Source organism: Alosa alosa, chromosome 20 (assembly GCF_017589495.1).
Source record: "Alosa alosa isolate M-15738 ecotype Scorff River chromosome 20, AALO_Geno_1.1, whole genome shotgun sequence".
NCBI classification, from domain to species: Eukaryota; Metazoa; Chordata; class Actinopteri; order Clupeiformes; family Clupeidae; genus Alosa; species Alosa alosa.
Window position 1 is genome coordinate 15671563 of NC_063208.1, and position 17593 is coordinate 15689155.

The 17593-nt window shown below is 41.0% G+C and overlaps 2 protein-coding genes across 2 annotated transcripts in view; one reads left to right on the forward strand and one right to left on the reverse strand.

The window, feature by feature from the left end:
* Window positions 1–9201, forward strand: part of si:ch211-57n23.4 (immunoglobulin superfamily DCC subclass member 3) — a 31419-nt gene extending 22218 nt beyond the window's left edge. Inside the window, exons 9-14 of the mRNA XM_048230397.1 lie at window positions 236–400; window positions 915–1103; window positions 2218–2334; window positions 2734–2863; window positions 3338–3461; window positions 4152–9201. Of these exons, the coding sequence (XP_048086354.1) occupies window positions 236–400; window positions 915–1103; window positions 2218–2334; window positions 2734–2863; window positions 3338–3461; window positions 4152–4259 (833 nt within the window). The 3' untranslated portion in view covers window positions 4260–9201. The remainder of the gene's footprint in view (window positions 1–235; window positions 401–914; window positions 1104–2217; window positions 2335–2733; window positions 2864–3337; window positions 3462–4151) is intronic.
* Window positions 9202–12334: 3133 nt separating this feature from the next.
* LOC125285791 (torsin-1A-like) lies at window positions 12335–16837 on the reverse strand. The gene is made up of 5 exons (XM_048230398.1): window positions 16118–16837; window positions 15428–15693; window positions 15127–15302; window positions 14736–14863; window positions 12335–12691 (listed from the first exon to the last, which is right to left on the reverse strand). The coding sequence occupies exons 1-5, from the start codon at window positions 16290–16292 to the stop codon at window positions 12447–12449; spliced, it is 990 nt and encodes a 329-aa protein (XP_048086355.1). The 5' UTR covers window positions 16293–16837; the 3' UTR covers window positions 12335–12446.
* Window positions 16838–17593: the final 756 nt, after the last annotated feature.

A 17593-nucleotide genomic window follows, 5' to 3' on the forward strand; every position in this document is an offset into this window, starting at 1 on the left:
GCACCTCTCAAAAGGTTGTTAGTTCATAATAATAATAATAATAATAATAATAATAATAATAATAATAATAATAATAATAATACGCTTTATTTGTATAGCAACTTTCATACACAGAATGCAGCTCAATGTGCTTTACATCTGAAACAACATCATGACATCATGAGTCACTGCCATGCCTACAGCTGTTAATGTACATGCAGCAGTGTGACATGTATGATGTGGGATCCATTTTCAGAGCCAGACAGCAAGGAGCTCCAGGAGGCTATCAGCAAGACCACCTTCCAGCATGACCTGACAGACCTGGACCCTGCCACCACCTACTCCATCTACCTGAAGGCCTACTCTGCTCTGGGGGCCAGCTCAGCGTCCAGCACTGTGGTGGCTACAACACTAGGGGGAGGTAGGGAGCCGTGCACTACCCTTTCTACAGCACCACATTAGATGGAGATGAACTCAATCAAAGACTATGGATAATGCATACTCAGCACTTAAAGCAATATTCCAAAGTCCAAAGTCCACATTTCACTTCCTAGACTAATTGTATTTAATTTATTGTTGACTAATTGCATGCAGTGATTAAGAATTATTGTTCTATTATGACCCCTTTAGCATTTAATGTTATAATATGTATGTAATATTTGTGCACCTATTCTGCTAGCAGTTTTATTGTAATGACAGTCTACTCTCATTTCTTTAGTGAGCTAATATCTTCTTCTCCTTATCTGCATGCTTTGTTAAATAGCCATTCTAGCAGTGTGCTTGCGGTTTTTGTCATGATGAAAGAAATGTATTATGAAGATGAGAGAATTAACGATCCATCCCATTTGATCCCTCTCCCATTTGATCCACCCCCCTCGATCTCTCTCTCTTTCTCTCCCTCTCTTTGTCCCCCTCTCTCTGTGTGTAATTTACAGTGCCCAATACGCCAACCTTCTTCACGAAGGTGCTGAACTCCACTGCGGTGCAGGTGCTGTGGGAGCTGCCCAGTAAGGCTGGCAAGGCCGAGGGCTTCCGACTGTCCTACCGCAGGGTCCCCCATGGAGAGTTTCAGGGGCCTCTGCAGATGCCTTGCCACGCCAATGCCCACACCATCACCCATCTAGGTGAGAGCGGGCATGCTGTTAATTTGTGGTGTGGTAATTGAGTCTGTGTATGACTGATTAAATTAAATTGATCTGAATAGGCTATTACATTCTCAATGTTATACTATTAGCTTTTGCCCATTTATTATACACATATAATTTTGAATACCTTACCTTTTGTAGTGCTTCTCATTCACTGACAGAGGAAGGAAAGGAAGGAAACATGCTGTGTCATGTTGCATATGGTTCTTTTATGTGATGATGATGACAAGATGGCAGTTCATTATAGCCTTTACAGCCCAGGTTTATGCAGACATCTTGAATATAGCAGGACAAGGGTATTTGAGTGATGGGTGAGGAGCAGAGGATTCTCTGCTTGTGTGGCCTGAAGACTGGGAGCTTCTGTTTGTTTGCACTGTGCTGCTGCTCAATAATCCTGTCTTTCGGCCTCTGTCAGATGCCAGGATGTGACTGGCATGGAGAGCTGATCATAATGTCTCCCTCATCCTCCTCTCTTAAATATATTGTGTCTTATTCCCATCTTTTGAATATCCCAACAAATACCAGTCTATTTTCATTTGCATTCATATGTGTACTGTCTTCCATTTAACTGTTAAAGCTCATTTAAGCTTTAGAATGCCAATACAAATTGCTTGGATTACTGTCCATGGCATTCAGTTAAAAAAGCAGAACATGAGCAGATGCTATGTAGCTGAGCCAGCTAGGAAGGATAAACATCTAAATTAGCATTCAGAGAGATGCTTTGAAGTAAGTTTTGAACAGTGACAGAGTAAGTTTCAAAGAGTCAGAGAAAGAAGGAGAGAGAACGAGAGAAAGAAAGAGAAGGAAAGTACACTGATGGAGATGCTTGTGTGGGAAGAGCCAGATACGAGCACAAAGGGAGAGAGGAAGGTAGATGGACTCTAGAGGTGAGACATGACAGCAACAAAAAAAATATATAATTCAAACTTTGTTCAGTGTCATCCAAACGAATCAATAGTCCCCTGTCCACTGCGCTTTGTCCCACAGGCTCAATATCTCCTCACTTCATACCTGGCCGTACGTGATGTGAATCTATTATGGAGGACCGCAGAGCTCTCATGGAATAACTCCTCTTTTTGTGCGTCTCTTGCAGAGCGAGGTGCTGTGTACGAGGTGAAGCTGGCGGCCTACAACGGCAACGGGGAGAGCGACTGTTCCAAGAGGCTGGTGTCTCTGGCAGAGGATGGGACCAGTGCCAAGACTAGCAGTGGTGAGAGTCTGCCTGGGGTTGGAGACAGCAGAGAGTCGCAACGCATGAAATTGGGTGTGAGGGAGTGATTTAGTGCAGAGGAGGCGCCATCCACAGCTGGAGTCACAAGAGTTGTAAAAATAGATACGTTGCATGGCATTGCATGTGTGTATGTGTGTGTGTGTGTGTGTGTGTGTCTGTGTGTGTGTGCATGAGAGCAGATGTCTCTGTGGGTGTTCGTGCATGCATATAATCACGCTCACCGTAATTTCTTTCTTATGACAGGGGAGGTCATTTAATTTGTCCTATCCTGTACTTAGTGATTCATTCCTCAGTGTGACTCTGCACCACACAGTGTCAGTGAATGATCATCTCGTGTGTGTGTGTGTGTGTGTGTGTGTGTGTGTGTGTTTGGTGCAGAAGGAGAGACCCAGTGCAACTGCAGACAGGGCATGGAAGGCTCCATGGGTGGCATTGTGGTGGGCATTCACATTGGCATGGCCTGCATCATCTTCTGTGTGCTCTTCCTCATGTTTGGATACCGGCGCAGGTAAGAGGCATCTCTGACTCAAAATCACTCTTTCTTTAAAATGTATTTACTTATTTATTCGATAGTATTAGATACCATATGCATAGACAAACTGAGAACAACTGTCTGTTGCTGTATTATAGTGTTTATAGCTATAGCTATGCTGCTAATTTGCGGCACCTGTCCATAGAAAGGGTTTTTGTGAAAATAGACATCACTGCACTTTCTTAGTCACTCTGAACCATCCTGGCATAAACTCACCCAATTTTGTTTACCCAATTATGATTTAACAATGCAATTGAAACATATGACTTATGCAGAGCATGGTTATGAGATTGAAGCAATGAGTCATACTATAAACAAGACAGAGGGAATTTTCAGTAGAAAAATAAAAAAATTTTGTGAGTCATTTTCAGTACAGTTTGTAGAACCCTTGCAGTGGGTATGATTTTCCAATTGTGAGAGCATGGATCCTGTCTCCAGTTTCTTCTGTAGGAAGGGGACCCAGGACAGTTGGTCAGTGCCACGGGGGGGCGATGGTGGACACCACACTCAGAATAACGGGGTACCCAAACCAGGGGTGACCCGACCGGCTGAAGCCATTGAGTTAGTGCCTCAGGTAAATATAGGCAGACATACACACACACACACACACACACACACACACACACACACACACACACACACACACACACACACACCTAAACCCAGATACACATGGAGCCTGTAAGTATGAGCAATCCTTCAAAAGACTGCCCTGATTTGATCATCTGATCTGATCAAACATGACTACTAGAAGGTTTTTTAGTTCCTATAGTTCAGATCACAAATCACACAGGTTACTTGAGTTTATAGGGAATCAAATGCAACTTTTAAAACGACACTTACGTACACTTTTGAATTTATTGCACGTTTGTGAAATAGAGTAACTGGAGGAGCCTGTTGCACATAGCACACCAGAGTCTTTCTATATAGATTTGACCTTTACGGCTCTTACTCATGCCTTTAATCAATGAAGCCCTGACAGTTTCTCCATCTCAGCCTGATGGCCTCCAAGCCTTCCATGTGCCCCTAAATGAGATGTTACCTCAGACCAATTTAACAACTAGTGACACTGGTGATTGATCACTACAGGACCAGCGGCAGAAATCAGTGTATGGCAAAACAGCTAATGTTGAGATTGAGAGCTAAGTCTGAACAAGCTGATTGGCACTTGAGAGCAGGAAGCGATTGATCGACTCTGATTGATGTGTTGCTGATTGAAAAACCCTCTTCATGTCTCTGACCACATCTCTTCTGATCTCCGCAGGGTCGTGACCCCACGAGCCAAGGAGGTGCTCCAGCAACTCGCCCAGGGCAGTGTCACGTTCTCATCGAGCAGCACCCATCTAACCTGCCTGGTGCAGGCACTGGCTAGCACTAACCCCATACCCTCATCCCTTAAAACGGTTTGCCCCCCTCCCCTCCCTTCACCTATGGTTCCTCCACATGGCCTGCCCACCAAAGCCCTATACCCCCCCCCCCCTTATAGTCTGTCAATGTTAGCCACGTCTAACTGTCCGTAACCAAAAACTGCTGCTAAAGTAGAGGGGATTGATATGACCCCTGCCACAGGCTGAGTTTAATGATGACTTTGAGGTCTTCTTCTCTAAGCTTCATTAGACTCCCATCACAAAAAAAACCTAAAACATTGGTGTCTACCCCCCTCTCCCTATGAGCAACCTTTCCCTAGTTCCTCTCTTTAAACCAAAGCTTTACAAAGCCTTTATGATCTGCCTGCCATGTGTGCTCTTGTCCATGTATGTTAGCGCTGAATGTTCGCCTTAGGAGATATTAACATGACCGTGACACGTGTGATGCTCGGTTACTAAAAAAAATATTTCCCATGTGCTGTGCTATGAAGAAGAGGACAGCACAGTGCCGTTCAATACTGAGAAAAGCTATGTAATATTACCATAGGACTTTCTGCTTTAACCAAAACTTTCCCTTCAATGCAATGGTGTCCTGTGATAATATTATGTACCACTCTTGCACTACGATGGTTAAACCCTAGTTGGAGCCAAATATTCAGACATACTAGGGAGTTAGAAAATGTATAGATTTCAGAAATTGGGGACAGGTGCTTGTTTGACTGTCTCCTCATGTGTTTGGCCTTAGCTCTGCAATACCAACAGATACACAATGCGGCCTTTGACTGTAGCCTTGCGAAAAGTGTGAGTCTGATAGAGTTGATTGTTGCTTTTCACCGTGTTAGCCTCGAGGCAGGCCAACTCGGAGGAACCGTAGAGGCAACCGTTTACTCCTAAAAGCCCCTTAAAAAAAGAGTCCTTTCCCCCACACCTTTCCTGCCTTCTGGCTCGAGTCCTTCCCCAAAGTTCCATACAATACCTCCAAAGATAGCTACCTCAGAATGTCCGAGCCATAGTTGAGAGCAATGTTTGCCTGCTGCTGTTTGAGCAAGCCTACCTCAGCCAAAAAGAAAACCCTGAAAATAACCCTTCCTTTCTCTTCACGCCAAGCTCCCTATGCCCTCCCTTCCCAAATTCCCCGTGCCCCCTCCTGTCCTACCTACCCTCCTATCCCCCTACTCAGAGTGCCACAGCCAGTGTTCCGTGCCAGCCAGTGCCGATGCCCATGCTCAGTAGCCCATCAGGTTGACTGCCATGGAGAGTGGGACCCTGGGCTCAGAATGTCCACAGCAGCCGTCCATCACCCCTGTTGACCTCCTCCTCCTCCGATATTCTTCTGCCTTATCCAAATATGTGCCATGGATGGATGTCTCTCTCACGCAGAATATTTTTTTTCTCACGTTTGTTGTCTGACTGCCAGTTTTTTTGTCTTTAGGCTACCAAAAAATGAAGGCATAAGTCTGAAAAGGCACTGTGCTTTTCCTTCTTTTTTTAAAAAAAGCCCATAGACTGCTGGAACAACAGATTCTGCCCAAAAAAGTGATGCCTATGCCATGTCTAGTGCTGGCATGGACGGATACCTCCTCTCTCCTCTGCTTTAACGTCTTCCACGGGAGGATTTTTCTATGGAAAGTATGGACCTATACGAGTGTTTCCATGACTTGATATTTTTGCCTTATGGGGATGCTCTTGGCCTTTCTGTGGAATCCTTCAGGAGATCTTCTGATACCAAAATACCCTGCAACTTTTGAAGAGCCCATCCTACTGAGGTATACCGGGTGGCTTTTGTTGTCTACACCCAACAGGTGATCTTTCTGAGCCGAGTCCCAAAAAAAAAGGTCTGCTCTCCAGATGCCAAATCGGTTGCCGTGGGAATGACTGGGCGCGTGCTGATGGCTGACCGTGTTTCAGGGTTACCTGGGAGACTGATATTTGTATGTACCTCACTGTGACTCCTGCCACGGACGTGCACGGACATGGCTAGCTTCCAATACTTGACAGCCTGTCCAAAAAAATACGTTTTTTATATGAAAACCAAGCTGAATGGTATCCAAAGATGTAAAATGTTAAGATGGTTTTCGTTCTGTTTCTTTTTCCTAGCATTCTTTTGAGATGTACTTAATGTCATTCTCATTTCAGTTTCTCATAGTTCCTGTTTTAAGGGGTAGCCACCATGAGAAATGCTTTTCCTGAACCAAAGCCAATTGTTACATGCAGATTTCTAGGGATTTGCTGACTAACAGTTGAATAACACAGGTTAGTGATTAACCACGGCTCACCTCTTTTGATTTGGAACTGTCACATTTGCTTTGAATTTACGATTTAACTTTAAAAAGATTAACCAAAATGAAAATGGGATATATTTTCAAGGAGATTTTCTATGTGAATAATGAAATATATGACAGTAGAATTATTGGCAAAAAACTTAGATGAAATAATAATGTGACCAAATACCTTCTACATATTTTGACATTCATAGTCTTTATCTTTTGTACCACTTTCTCTTGACCAAAGCACAGAGTGAGGTGAGAATGTATAGGTGTGTGTGTGCTCTGTGATTGGCTGACAGTTGGTTTGTCCTTGGGACAGTGGAAGCTTGACGGAACCTTACAGAAGCAAAACCATTTGTGCAAAGAAACATTTCATCATAGTCAGACGACTAGATGAGCCAAAGAATATTATGTACAAGAGTATCAGAAAAGCCTCCTGTGCTTTATCTGGTTTAACTTTCCTTTTCCCTCTGTTGTAAGAGATTGGTCATACGATCTAAAGCTCTTTGCCAAGATGATGGTCTTGGCACCAAAGAATTGTACTGTGAAGGGGCTTTCATGGTCTAGGCCAACCAAAAGCAGAACCAAAAGAGGTGTTCCTTGAAAAGCTCCACTGTCCGCAAGGTCAACCTACAGAACCGAGATGAGTGTTAAAGGTTTAACCAAAAAGCTACAGTTGAAACGAGTCAAAGACGTGACTCCAGTCTGAGATTATTGAGATAGAAACAGTGTGAGGTGGCTGTGATATACCAAAAGACAGAGAGAGAGAGAAAAGAAGGACGTTTGTAACATGGGAAATTGTTTGGATTTGTTTTTATCTCCCCTTCCCACTAGTGTGAATCTTAGTAGTGGTAAACCTTAGCTTGCTCATTATTCAGAAATTACAAAACTTTGTTTGCTGGATATGTTTGCAGAACGTGTCTCTTATGTTTTCTCCTTTTACCCAGCATAATGTTATGTTCTTCCTGCTATGTGCAGGCAATGTTGCCAAAATGAAGATGTTCATTTTTTTAAACGTTATGATTATTATTATTATAATTAATGTTATTATTGTTGTTGTTTTCTGTTGTTTTATGTTCACACTCTTGTTTATGGCCTGGCATCTTATTTTGAAGCAGTATTAGAATAATGTGCAAATGTTCAATAGGAAAGTTAAACTCATGGTGGGTCTTGCGTAAGATGATATATGGTTCAAAACGTCAACAAATCCTGACTTCCATCCTTTTAGTTGAGCATGTTAACCGAATGTTACAGTAAACTGTAATCTTTTGTCTTTAGAAACATCTACCTCCTGTACCTTCACAGGAATATTGTTTCATTCATTCTCTAGCCTAGATTGCAATCCCTTATTGACCCCAATACATTGACTTAGAGAAAGGAAAGGGAGAACATCCATTATAGAGTAGCCTGCACAGTAGCACAGTACCAAGGACATCCATGTTCTATACAGGCTTCAGTATATTGAGCCATATTCTTCTGACGTCTTGACCCATCAGGTAGAAAAAAAGAAAGAAAAAAATGATAGAGAATTAGAAACTAAAGGCTTGAACCAATGACAGAGCAACAGCAATGCTTTAATACCTGCTTTAAATATTTAGTTCTCAAACATACCCAATCTGTGTATGTCTGTGTGTCCCATGAACCTGAAAAGCTTTAAACCTTTCTTTGAGGCAGGGATACGCACCTGTGTCTCAGACCAAAAAATTGTGAAAGATGGGATACGTAGGCATTGTGTGTTTTTGTGGATCAAAATGAGCTGACAGAAGAGACCAAGCAGCTGCCATTATTTCACCAGGTGTTTGTTTTTTTATTTTATTTTATCTATTATATTTATACACTATCATTGCACATGTACTGTTTATCTCAGATAGTTCAACTGTTTTGAATTTTTAGGGAGCCAATACTGATATAGTTCAAATGTCGACTTCAAAAAAATAGTTGTTTAAGCTGTTTAAGTTTAATATATTTGGTTAAAATTAACAGAAATCACCACCATCAATTTTTTCAGCCTTGCCAAGTCAAGATGCAGAGGCAGAGGAGCTGCCACTTTACGGCATCTATTAAAAACAGCTATGGCATTTTCCTGTGTCAGGCTGTGCATCATTCTCTGTAGAGCTCGGACATTAAGTTGCCAAGTATAACTGCCATATTAATGTGATATTTGCAGCTCATTTGCTGCCAGACGTTAATTGAGATGCTGGTCATCGCTCGAAAAGGAGAGGAAGGTGAAATGCTGTGGATGCTCTTTCTGGAAATTCTACTTGCCAAAAGCCTGATCAATCTAGTAAATCTCTGCCCTTCTCCAAGACCCTCTCCACATTCTCCACTGCATATTAAATGCTTTCTGACTTTATCATTTAATTAAGAGGGAGAGGTGATTTGCCATATTTTCCCCCACACACACATCAGTTAATAAGCAACTGTGACTAAATGTCTGAATTGAATGGGCAGTACATTCAAATTTATTTTTTACTAACTGAATTATTTATTTTTCTTCCAAGGCCATACATGGCACACACAGAAATACCGCCAGGAGTTTCATCATTAAGTCTGGTCAAGTAAAAATGTCTTTAATTTCATTTGGCTGCTTGGTCTCCGATGGCAACAGCTTGCGTTTTAAAGGGCTGAACACATGTCTGTATCTTCACTTTCTGTGTTTTTTATATTCTCCAGATTCCATGGCGCCTAAAACCAAATAAAAAAACAATTAACTAGAGAGACTGTGTGTGCGATGTGTTTGCGTGTGGATCTATTATGGCTGTGTTGCATCCTTCCAGACAGTAAATTAGTTAAATGAATTGCTTAAATAGTTAATTCAGTAAGAAGAAAATTGAGATTGCATGTGCAATTACAATTCAAAATATCCATTATCCAATATGGACTTTTAACATCTCAACAAACCTGGGAACAAGAACATCTTAGCATTTTGAGAGGTAGCATATTAGGTCATTTATCATGTAAAATGCCATTTATTTCAATCAGTTGGACATTACATCATTTTAGATGTTGCTGTTTGCCAACAAAGCTCCTGTTGAGTATAGACCAAACTGTTGAGAGCAGCCCATGTTATGGGCTGGAACCAGGATTAAAAGGATTTGACAAGAAGAGGTAAACAATCAGAGCTTATTTGTGACCTGATGACATCCTGAACGGGCACAAGGAAAGTCAAGGTAAGAGCCAAATCGGCATTTTTCCAACCCACTAATCCATCACATATCTGTCTGGACAGGAAATATATATTTCTTCTCCAAGCATGTTGACATTGGACTGGCACCATACATTCTAACTATGTCATGTAGACAGTTAGCAGAGCTGATAGAAAATACGTGTGTGTGTTGGCAAAACATCCGTGAAAAAGGATCCAAGCTCTGAAGAGACACTGATGCTGAAACAGTTCATTTGCTCTTCCCCTCATTTCTTGTGGGACTTGAAACTATGGAAAAGCAGATTGACTACGGTGGCAGGTACTCGCTGTACGCTGGACCCCACCAATAACATATTGGGTGAAATTATGCCTACTTTTGGTCCTAACTTGAATGAAATGAATCACACACTTCATTTATGCGAGGCCTCTTTGTATTCCCCTCAAGGAACTCCTTGGTGAGTCAGCATAGGCATTCACATCACATATTAATGTAGAGGCCACGGGACCTCATAACATCAGACTGCATTAAAGGTGCTCTAAGCGACGTTGGGTAACGTCACTTCTGTTGATGTTCAAACAAAACAGAGAGCTAGCTCGCCCATCTCTCCCCCTCCCTCCTGTGGAACTGAAACTGTCCTGAATGCGCATGGAAAGGTTTATTATGGAAAGGTTTGTTATGTTTCATGGTCCAGGCTGCACCAGGCTGTTTTTGTTGCCATTTTTGGAGCCTGGGCTGTCAACAGAGACTGCATTTTTTTTACAGTGTATTCAGGGGACAGGCAGCTAGCGTGAATTGTGAGGAAATGTTTGCTCCATGTGACAAAAATGTTTTATCTCAGAAACCGTGTGACATCGCTTAGAAGACCTTCAACTGGGCTCAACCCTGACGGTATGATGTGCAAGGGATATCATGATTTGGTGGAGAGGCAGTTAGTGAGTCCTGGGCAGGATCATGTCTCTATTTGAGCTTATAAAGACACACCACTCCATCTCGCGAAGAGAAGGAATGGTTTCAGAGTTTATCACAGTGACTGTCCTGTGCAAATGAGCCTGTCTGATGGATGAATGCAGACTGGGCACTGTTGGAATGGCTGATGGATCTGGACACCCTGTGTCCATTTTCACGGTAATTGGACCACCAATCACGGCCAGCTCACTCTCTTTTCATCAGACGCTGGCCAGTCTCGACAAGCTTGACACTAGTTTGTGCCCACCTCATTATATGGACATATCAATGCCTCTCTGATGCCATGGGTGTGCGCATACATGAAGTATATTATAGGTCGGCCTACACAGGTCTGCATAAAAGCATATATTATACAAATCCATTGACAGAACAGAAAAATGACCAAATACAAACCAATTTTAAAATATTTGCCATTGGGCATTTACAAAATAGCGCACTGTAATGATTGCTTTACTTTCACTTTACTTCACTTTTACGTTAGTAAAGGACATATTACATCAATAATCACAGAAACATCAAGCTTTAGTAAATTCACATGTTAAGCATTTATTACTATGCATTTTCCATTTTGAGCAAATGTAACACTACAGTAATCAGTAATCCTATCATCCATACAATATTGCACTTCAATAAAAAAATTAAATAAAATAATAAAATAAAAATAAAAGTTACATATTAAAACACCAAAGCATTTTCAGGATATGCTGACCCTATTTCTCAAAAGGAAAATAGTATACTTACTGCAGTCATAAATATCAAGAATGTGTTTTTTTCTCTTGATTGAGAAATAGTGTTAATAAATATACACTTTGCAAATGGAACTTAGCATGGGAAAAAACAAGAGTTATCTAATCATTATTGTATGCCATCATTAAACTAAGTGAGGTATCTGTAACTGTGGTGGGAGACATTTGCATGAATTGTCCAATAGCACCAACTGTAACATATTCAACATCATGAAGTTAAAAGTAGGATACACAGAGATAAGGCCTGAGGAGCCTGTTCTAACCCACATTAAAAAGTAAAAGACCTTTATGAACTTTTCATCTAAAAATACAGCACTATTTACCTAGCTAGAGGGTATGCAAAAACCATACAAACACCATCAATTGCCCAGTTGTTGTGGAACAAAGCCTACTAATATGCTAAATACCACCTTTTGCAATACCAATATTGTAACCAAAACTTTTCTTACATTTTCATGGAATGAGACCACAGAAGCACAGTACACAGTGCATAACCTTGTAAAACGCTGACTCTGATGTTTAAAAATGAATGGCAGCTGGTCACTTTGCCTCTGTCTTCTGTAGTGTTTTTGAACCTTTTTTGTGCCACGGCACACTTTTGACACTTAAAATGTCCCACGGCACACTAACATCCTGTGTGAAGAAAAAATAAACATACCATAGCCTAAAATTTCAAATAATGCACAGATACGGCCTTATTATGGCTTCTATGCAAGACCTGCTCAATAAAAAAAGCACCCTCTGTTTCATTTGTAGGTGACTATTTCTAATTTAATTGTTGTTATGAACTGGATATGTGATGATTCTGTGAATATTGGACATGGGGCCCCCGTTGTACAATGCCTGCATACCACAAATAGTGCAATCATACAATCAATGAGAGCATGTGGTTATAAATTCTTTGATGCAACAGTTGCTTTTCTGGACCAGTGAGTGACATTTGGGTAATTTTCTGCGGCACACCTGATGATCTCTCACGGCACACTAGTGTGCCCCGGCACAGTGGTTGAAAAACACTGCTGTAGTTGATGTGACCAAGGGGTTAGAATGAACACCTCCCAGAAGTGTTACAAGTAAAAATCCAATCGCTTGGAGACCATCTTGCAGCCCTGATTAGAAAAGATGCGCTCTTCGTCTGGGAAGAAGGAATATTCTTTGGCCATTCTCTCCACCACACCCTGGTCTGGCTTCATGCCTCTGGCGGCCATCTCAGCAAGACCACACTGAACCAGGTGCTTGTGCTCCAAAGGCAGGAAAGGCACATAGAAGTCCACCAGTTTCTCACTAATCACACTAGACCGCCACAGACCATCTATAGCACACAGGACAACATGACGAAGAGAAAAGTCAATATAGATCCTTCATCACAACACAGTGATAAAAACAGACAATGCAGGGGACAAAAACAGGGCAGTATCAAAGACCTGGCCATGGGACTGACATTGTCAGAAAGGGTTCAACTGAGTAAACTGTATTACATTGGAATGGAATGGGTGGGGCGATGATCTTATGAGCGTGTATGCCATGACGTAAGTGTAAACAGCTTATCTACTTACAGTACAAATGATATATTGTTGTGGTTTACATTGCACGTGCAAACAGCAGCGCTGCGCTATGAAACACATCATTTTTTTTTTTTTTTTTTTTTTTTGCCCACCACCACCCCCCCCCCCCTCTTCGGAGGACAACTTTATTTTTATTTAAGTAACATATTTTTCAAAGTGCAAACACAATTGTCCTACCTCACCACGTGAATTGAAACATAAAAACACATGAAACGCAATAAGGTAACGTAGACAAGTGAGACAGATAGACAGACAGACAAACAAACACATCATTTTCAATGGCTTGCACATGCAAGAACTGGTCAGCCACTGCGCCGAGCAAAGTGTGCGTGCCGCGGTCAAAGTTCAACCATGTTAAACTGCAGGAACGTCTGTCTTTGTGTCAGAGTGTGCGTGTGTGTGTGTGTGTGTGGGCCACATATCTGTTAGTAAGTGCAGTGCCAAGTTTCATGTTTTTTGGATAAGAAATGCAAAATATATCTTTTGCATAAATATATGGGTAAAAGAAGCACAGTTTGGCTTTCTCCGCTGTACTGTAGCCACTCCCTGTCTGTGTGTCAAACCGTTCATCTGGTTGATTTCAAACTTGTCAGGTGTCTTGCTACAGGCACGAGTAAGTGCAGTACCAAGTTTGCCGTTGTTTGGACAAGAAATGCAAAAATATCATTAAATATTTCAGTAAAAGAAACACATCATTGGCTTTCGCCGCTCTACTGTAGCCACTCTCCCTCTCACTCACACAGCACTGCAGGATACCAGAGAGAATAAACCAAATTTGGCAGAATTGAATCCGCAGGTAAAAAGTTAAGTAATTGCAAGATGTGTGGGTGATTGTGATTATCATGTCTTACCTCAACAATAAAGACTCCCTGAATGCGGTTTGCTTGCGTTAAAATGAGTCAGCGGATATTGCAACTACGGCCAACAAACACAGGTATGCAGTGACTATTCAAAACCATGTAAAACATGATGTACAATAAACTGACACTTCTTTGGACAGTCTTCAAACTTTGAATAAACAAACGACAATTCCGACTGCAAGGTCCTGAATTTCAGGACAATTGAGAATGCTACACATTCTAAGCATAATCAGCATAACAAGCATAATCAGCATAATCAGACCAGTTTTTGAGTCACATCGTTGCAAATATTATATGATGATGCATCATTTCACTGATTCATCATTGTCTTCTCTATCATTAAGTTATTCAATAGGCTAAACATATTTTAGCCTATTCAAAACAGCTGTTAGGCTTATGTCATTTTGATCTGTAATAAATGTCACATGTAGCCATGCTTAAATTCTGCTTATTGCACATTTATTATAATATAATATTCAATAATAAGCATTATTGAATGCTTATAGCTGGAATTCTGTTTTTCCCTATCATCCTATTTTTTTTAAAGCAGGCCTACCTGCGGGCATGTAATTGGGCTACAGGTTTTCTACAGGAATAGCATGTTTCCATTGGCACTGCACTAGTAACTCAAATGTGAGTGAGTGTGTATTAATTGCCTTTCATTTTCACACACGTTTGAAAGAGGACTGATACTCTACTATGACTTCCGCAACACACTGCAACTCCTTCTCTTACCCTGACATGCACAACAACCTCAGAGTTCTGCGTGAGTGTGTGTACATGAAGAAACCGATACCATAGTGAAATAGCCAGGTGCAGGTGAGTTACTATTTCAGCTATGTTCTATGACATCGTTTTAGGAACACAAAAGTATCAAAAAAAAAAATAATATGAAAATATAAGAAATCCAGCTAAATAAAGTGTGACTCACTCTTTTCGTTGTTGAAGACTGAGAGAGTAAGATCTTTCTCCAAATCCATCAGGTTAATCTCCTCTCTTTTCCGACCTGTCTTCCAGAAGTCCAGGGCCTTTTTGGCAATCTCCATCCCCCCTGAATTGCTGCGCACACATAGATCATACACACATAGATATTTACACACATAGATATATAGATACAAGATGTACTGTAAGTACTTGCATGCAGACAATATTGAAAAGTCAGAACTGATATGTTCTCAAAAAACATAATATCGTAAAACTCTCGTTAAATGATTTTCTTACAACACTGTTGACGTTGTTTGAAATCATTGATCTTCCACAAGACAACTTTGTGTGGAGTACTGTGGGTGAAACCATGCCAGGCAAAAAGGAATGTCACACACCTGAGGAAAATGAAGATGGCTTGACCATATGAAACCCCATCAATAGTCCCGTGGTAGTCCAGGTATGGCTTGATGCTGTCGATCAGGTCTGTTTGCATTTTGTCCATCTCATCAAAAATGAACATGGAGCTTGGACACTCTGAAACGTTCCCCTTCACCCACTGCTTTAGCTGATCCTATCAAAAAGAAAATTTCCATCACTTTGCTTTGGTAAATACATTTGGACATGAATGTCATGTATGTTAGGACAGCTGAATGCCAAGTGTTAGGACAGTTGGAAAGGTAAGGCTGACTGCCTTACTTTGTAAGTTTCCAGATGTGCCTTGTGGGGAAAATGTTCTGTGGTTATGAACAGGTGTACAAATTTACTCCGCATTCCATTGTGGTAGATGCTCTCAGCGATCAAGCGGCTCACAAAACTCTTCCCAGTGCCTGTTAAGCCGTGCAGAGAGAGGACCAGAGGTGTCTCGGAGTTTGGGTTTTCCATGTGTCTAGTCACCGTTTTCAGGATTATGGGAGATGCCAAATGCTGGCCAAATAGTTTGCTGCTTAAAGCCATCTCCAGACCTGCGTGAATAAAGTCAACATCATACTACAGCTCACTTCCAAGTCCTCCTTTTTTTTACAGAGCCATAAAGTCAAGATGGTATGGTTCAGTTAACTGATAAGAGAACAAACAGATGTGAGGAGGCTGATGCAATTACTGGCACCTCACATGAAGTTCACTAAAACAGGTATTAAAATCATATGTTGGTGATTTATCGTTAACTCACAATGAAAACAATGGTACAACCTTGAAGGGAAGCAAATGTATTCTGAGAAAAGGAATACAATGAAATTGTGTTGACCTTTATAAGTTTTTAGTCAAGTTAAGCCTGCCAGGTTTAGCCTAGAAATCTAGACGCGCCCCTAGCGGAAGCAAATTACATTTAATGTGGGTCTGGCTCGTCAGGCTATGTCAGGTTGGCAATTGTAAGAAACACACGCTTACTTGTCTTGTTGTAAGAGATCCATCTTGGTCCGCAGCATTCACGTGGAGTATAAAATGGTAAGCCGGTAAGCGAGCTTGATAACTGGCAAGTGTAGCTTTTTGGAAAGTTAATGGGTTTTACCTTAGCTATCATTATTGCATTTAAAAACAACCATAACGCTGATCTTAATTTCATTATGTATTAATAGGCCACTCGATAGCGTCTGTGGACAGGCTTCGCGTGAAATGCATAAGTTTGTTTCACTTTCGACTTGGTTGAAGTTGTTCGTCAGGCCATTTCCGCAAATCTAGGCTATGAGTGCGGAAATGGCCTGACGAACCAGTTCAACCAAGTCGAAGTTAAACAAACGAGTCTAATTATTGTGTTCATACGCCAATAACGTGGGCTATGTAACATTACCCTACTTGTAGTTGGCTGAGACAGAGAATTGAGAAAGAATAAGTAGCTTACCCACTGCTGTGTGTGTGCCCAGACATTTATTGTATTAGGCTATAATTGCAGGCTAATGCAACATAATTAATAGCAAATCGGCCACTTTCCTCCGAAGATCCAACAGCGTTTTGCCATTTTCTTTTATGCATAATTGAAGAATACCACAGAAGCACTACGGCTGCGTGACGGTGAGATTCAAGACAGGCATCCCATGGATGTAGGCCAGTCCCGGTCTGACATTACTTTTTGCAGGTTGGGATGTCTGCAAAGAACATATAAGACTTTTCAGTCTGTCTGTAAAATCATGAGCTACATTTTGTCTGTAAAATCATGTATTTTGATAAAGTATTTTTTCAGCAACGTTGTTTTGATAGCCTACTTTCTAAAGCAGCATTATGAAGTTTTGGTTTAAAACTACAGAGTTAACTACCTAGAAGGTATGAAAAAAACGATATAAAAACCTATTGACAGCCCAGTTGCTGCGGAACAAAGCTTACTATGCTAAATGGCACCTTGTAGTTACCAAAACACTGGCAATGTGTTCTGAGGCTTTTCTTACATTTCCATAGGTTGAAACCACAGAAATACACTGTATAGCTTGAACAGCTACAGTGGGAACAGGCGTGTTTATCTTATGACATTGCCATGTATCCTTAAGATGATTTCTAAAATTATGCCATGTTGCTAAGGAAAATATATCTTAAAAATAAGTCAATTGTTGCATAGTTTTGATTTAAGGTGAGCATGTTGTGCGCCCACCTGTGGACACATGTTTCCATGTATAGTCAAAAAGTTTTGAGACTGTGCCTATAAAAAGCTCAAATATATCTGATCTCTTTGGCCTTGTTTAAAAAAGTATTATTTGCCCATTGACAGGGATGTCAAACTGGGGGGAGGGGGGAGTAGTAGGGCCCTTGATATATTTTCTTTTTCCTGAAATTTTCATTTCTAAATTAAATACCATAATGAATGTAAGATGAAATTTAAGATTCATTTGTAAAGTGTATTTACTGAACAACTTGGTTGATTGACTGACTGAATTT

Excerpts from the sequence above, each read along its gene's own strand:
- LOC125285791 (XM_048230398.1), bottom strand. The coding sequence starts at position 16,292 with ATGAAATTAAGATCAGCGTTATGGTTGTTTTTAAATGCAATAATGATA. Across the intron at positions 15,694-16,117 it reads GATCTCTTACAACAAGACAA|GTCTGGAGATGGCTTTAAGC; the intron begins GTAAGCGTGTGT and ends TTATTCACGCAG. Across the intron at positions 15,303-15,427 it reads CACATCTGGAAACTTACAAA|GATCAGCTAAAGCAGTGGGT; the intron begins GTAAGGCAGTCA and ends TCTTTTTGATAG.